This window comes from Penaeus monodon, chromosome 19 (assembly GCF_015228065.2).
Source record: "Penaeus monodon isolate SGIC_2016 chromosome 19, NSTDA_Pmon_1, whole genome shotgun sequence".
NCBI classification, from domain to species: domain Eukaryota; kingdom Metazoa; phylum Arthropoda; class Malacostraca; order Decapoda; family Penaeidae; genus Penaeus; species Penaeus monodon.
This window is the reverse complement of record NC_051404.1, coordinates 48,874,658-48,875,150: the sequence shown is the minus strand read 5'-3', so window position 1 is coordinate 48,875,150 and position 493 is coordinate 48,874,658. Positions and strand designations below refer to the sequence as shown.

Genomic DNA, 493 nt, shown 5'->3' with positions numbered 1-493 from the left:
CAATAAATATATATTATTTTATTTCAACAGCCCATTGGCATGACTCCATTGCATTTGGCATCACAAAATGGCCATTATGAAACCTGTGATCGCCTGTTAGCTGCAGGCATGAATAAAGATGCCCGCAACAAGGTGAGGAAGAGCAGATATTGCACTTCAAGAATAACTGAAGTTATAGCATCATATAAAATCTTGGCTAAATGTGAATATTGTGTATTGACTGTTTTTGCTTTCCCTAAATTGTTTTTTTTCTTTAATCATTCAGTTTGGTAAGAAGTTAAGAATAATCTGACAACCATATAGTGTATATAATGATATTTTCTTTTTTCTACTTACTTTATTAGGTAGACAAGACCCCCCTCCATCTCGCTGCCATGGAAGGCCACAAGGACATTGTATCTTTGCTAGTCAAATCAGGAGCCAATATTAATGCCTGTGATATGGTGAGATTACTTTGTTGTTGTTTTTCTGTGGTAAAGAGATGCACCCCCCC

General features: G+C 36.3%; 1 protein-coding gene across 1 annotated transcript in view; it reads left to right on the top strand.

Annotated features, from left to right (window-relative positions):
- Nucleotides 1-493, top strand: part of LOC119585297 (ankyrin repeat domain-containing protein 17-like) — a 28,504-nt gene that overhangs the window by 9,519 nt on the left and 18,492 nt on the right. The window contains exons 4-5 of the mRNA XM_037933969.1: nt 31-132; nt 345-443. Coding sequence (XP_037789897.1) covers nt 31-132; nt 345-443 — 201 coding nt within the window. The remainder of the gene's footprint in view (nt 1-30; nt 133-344; nt 444-493) is intronic.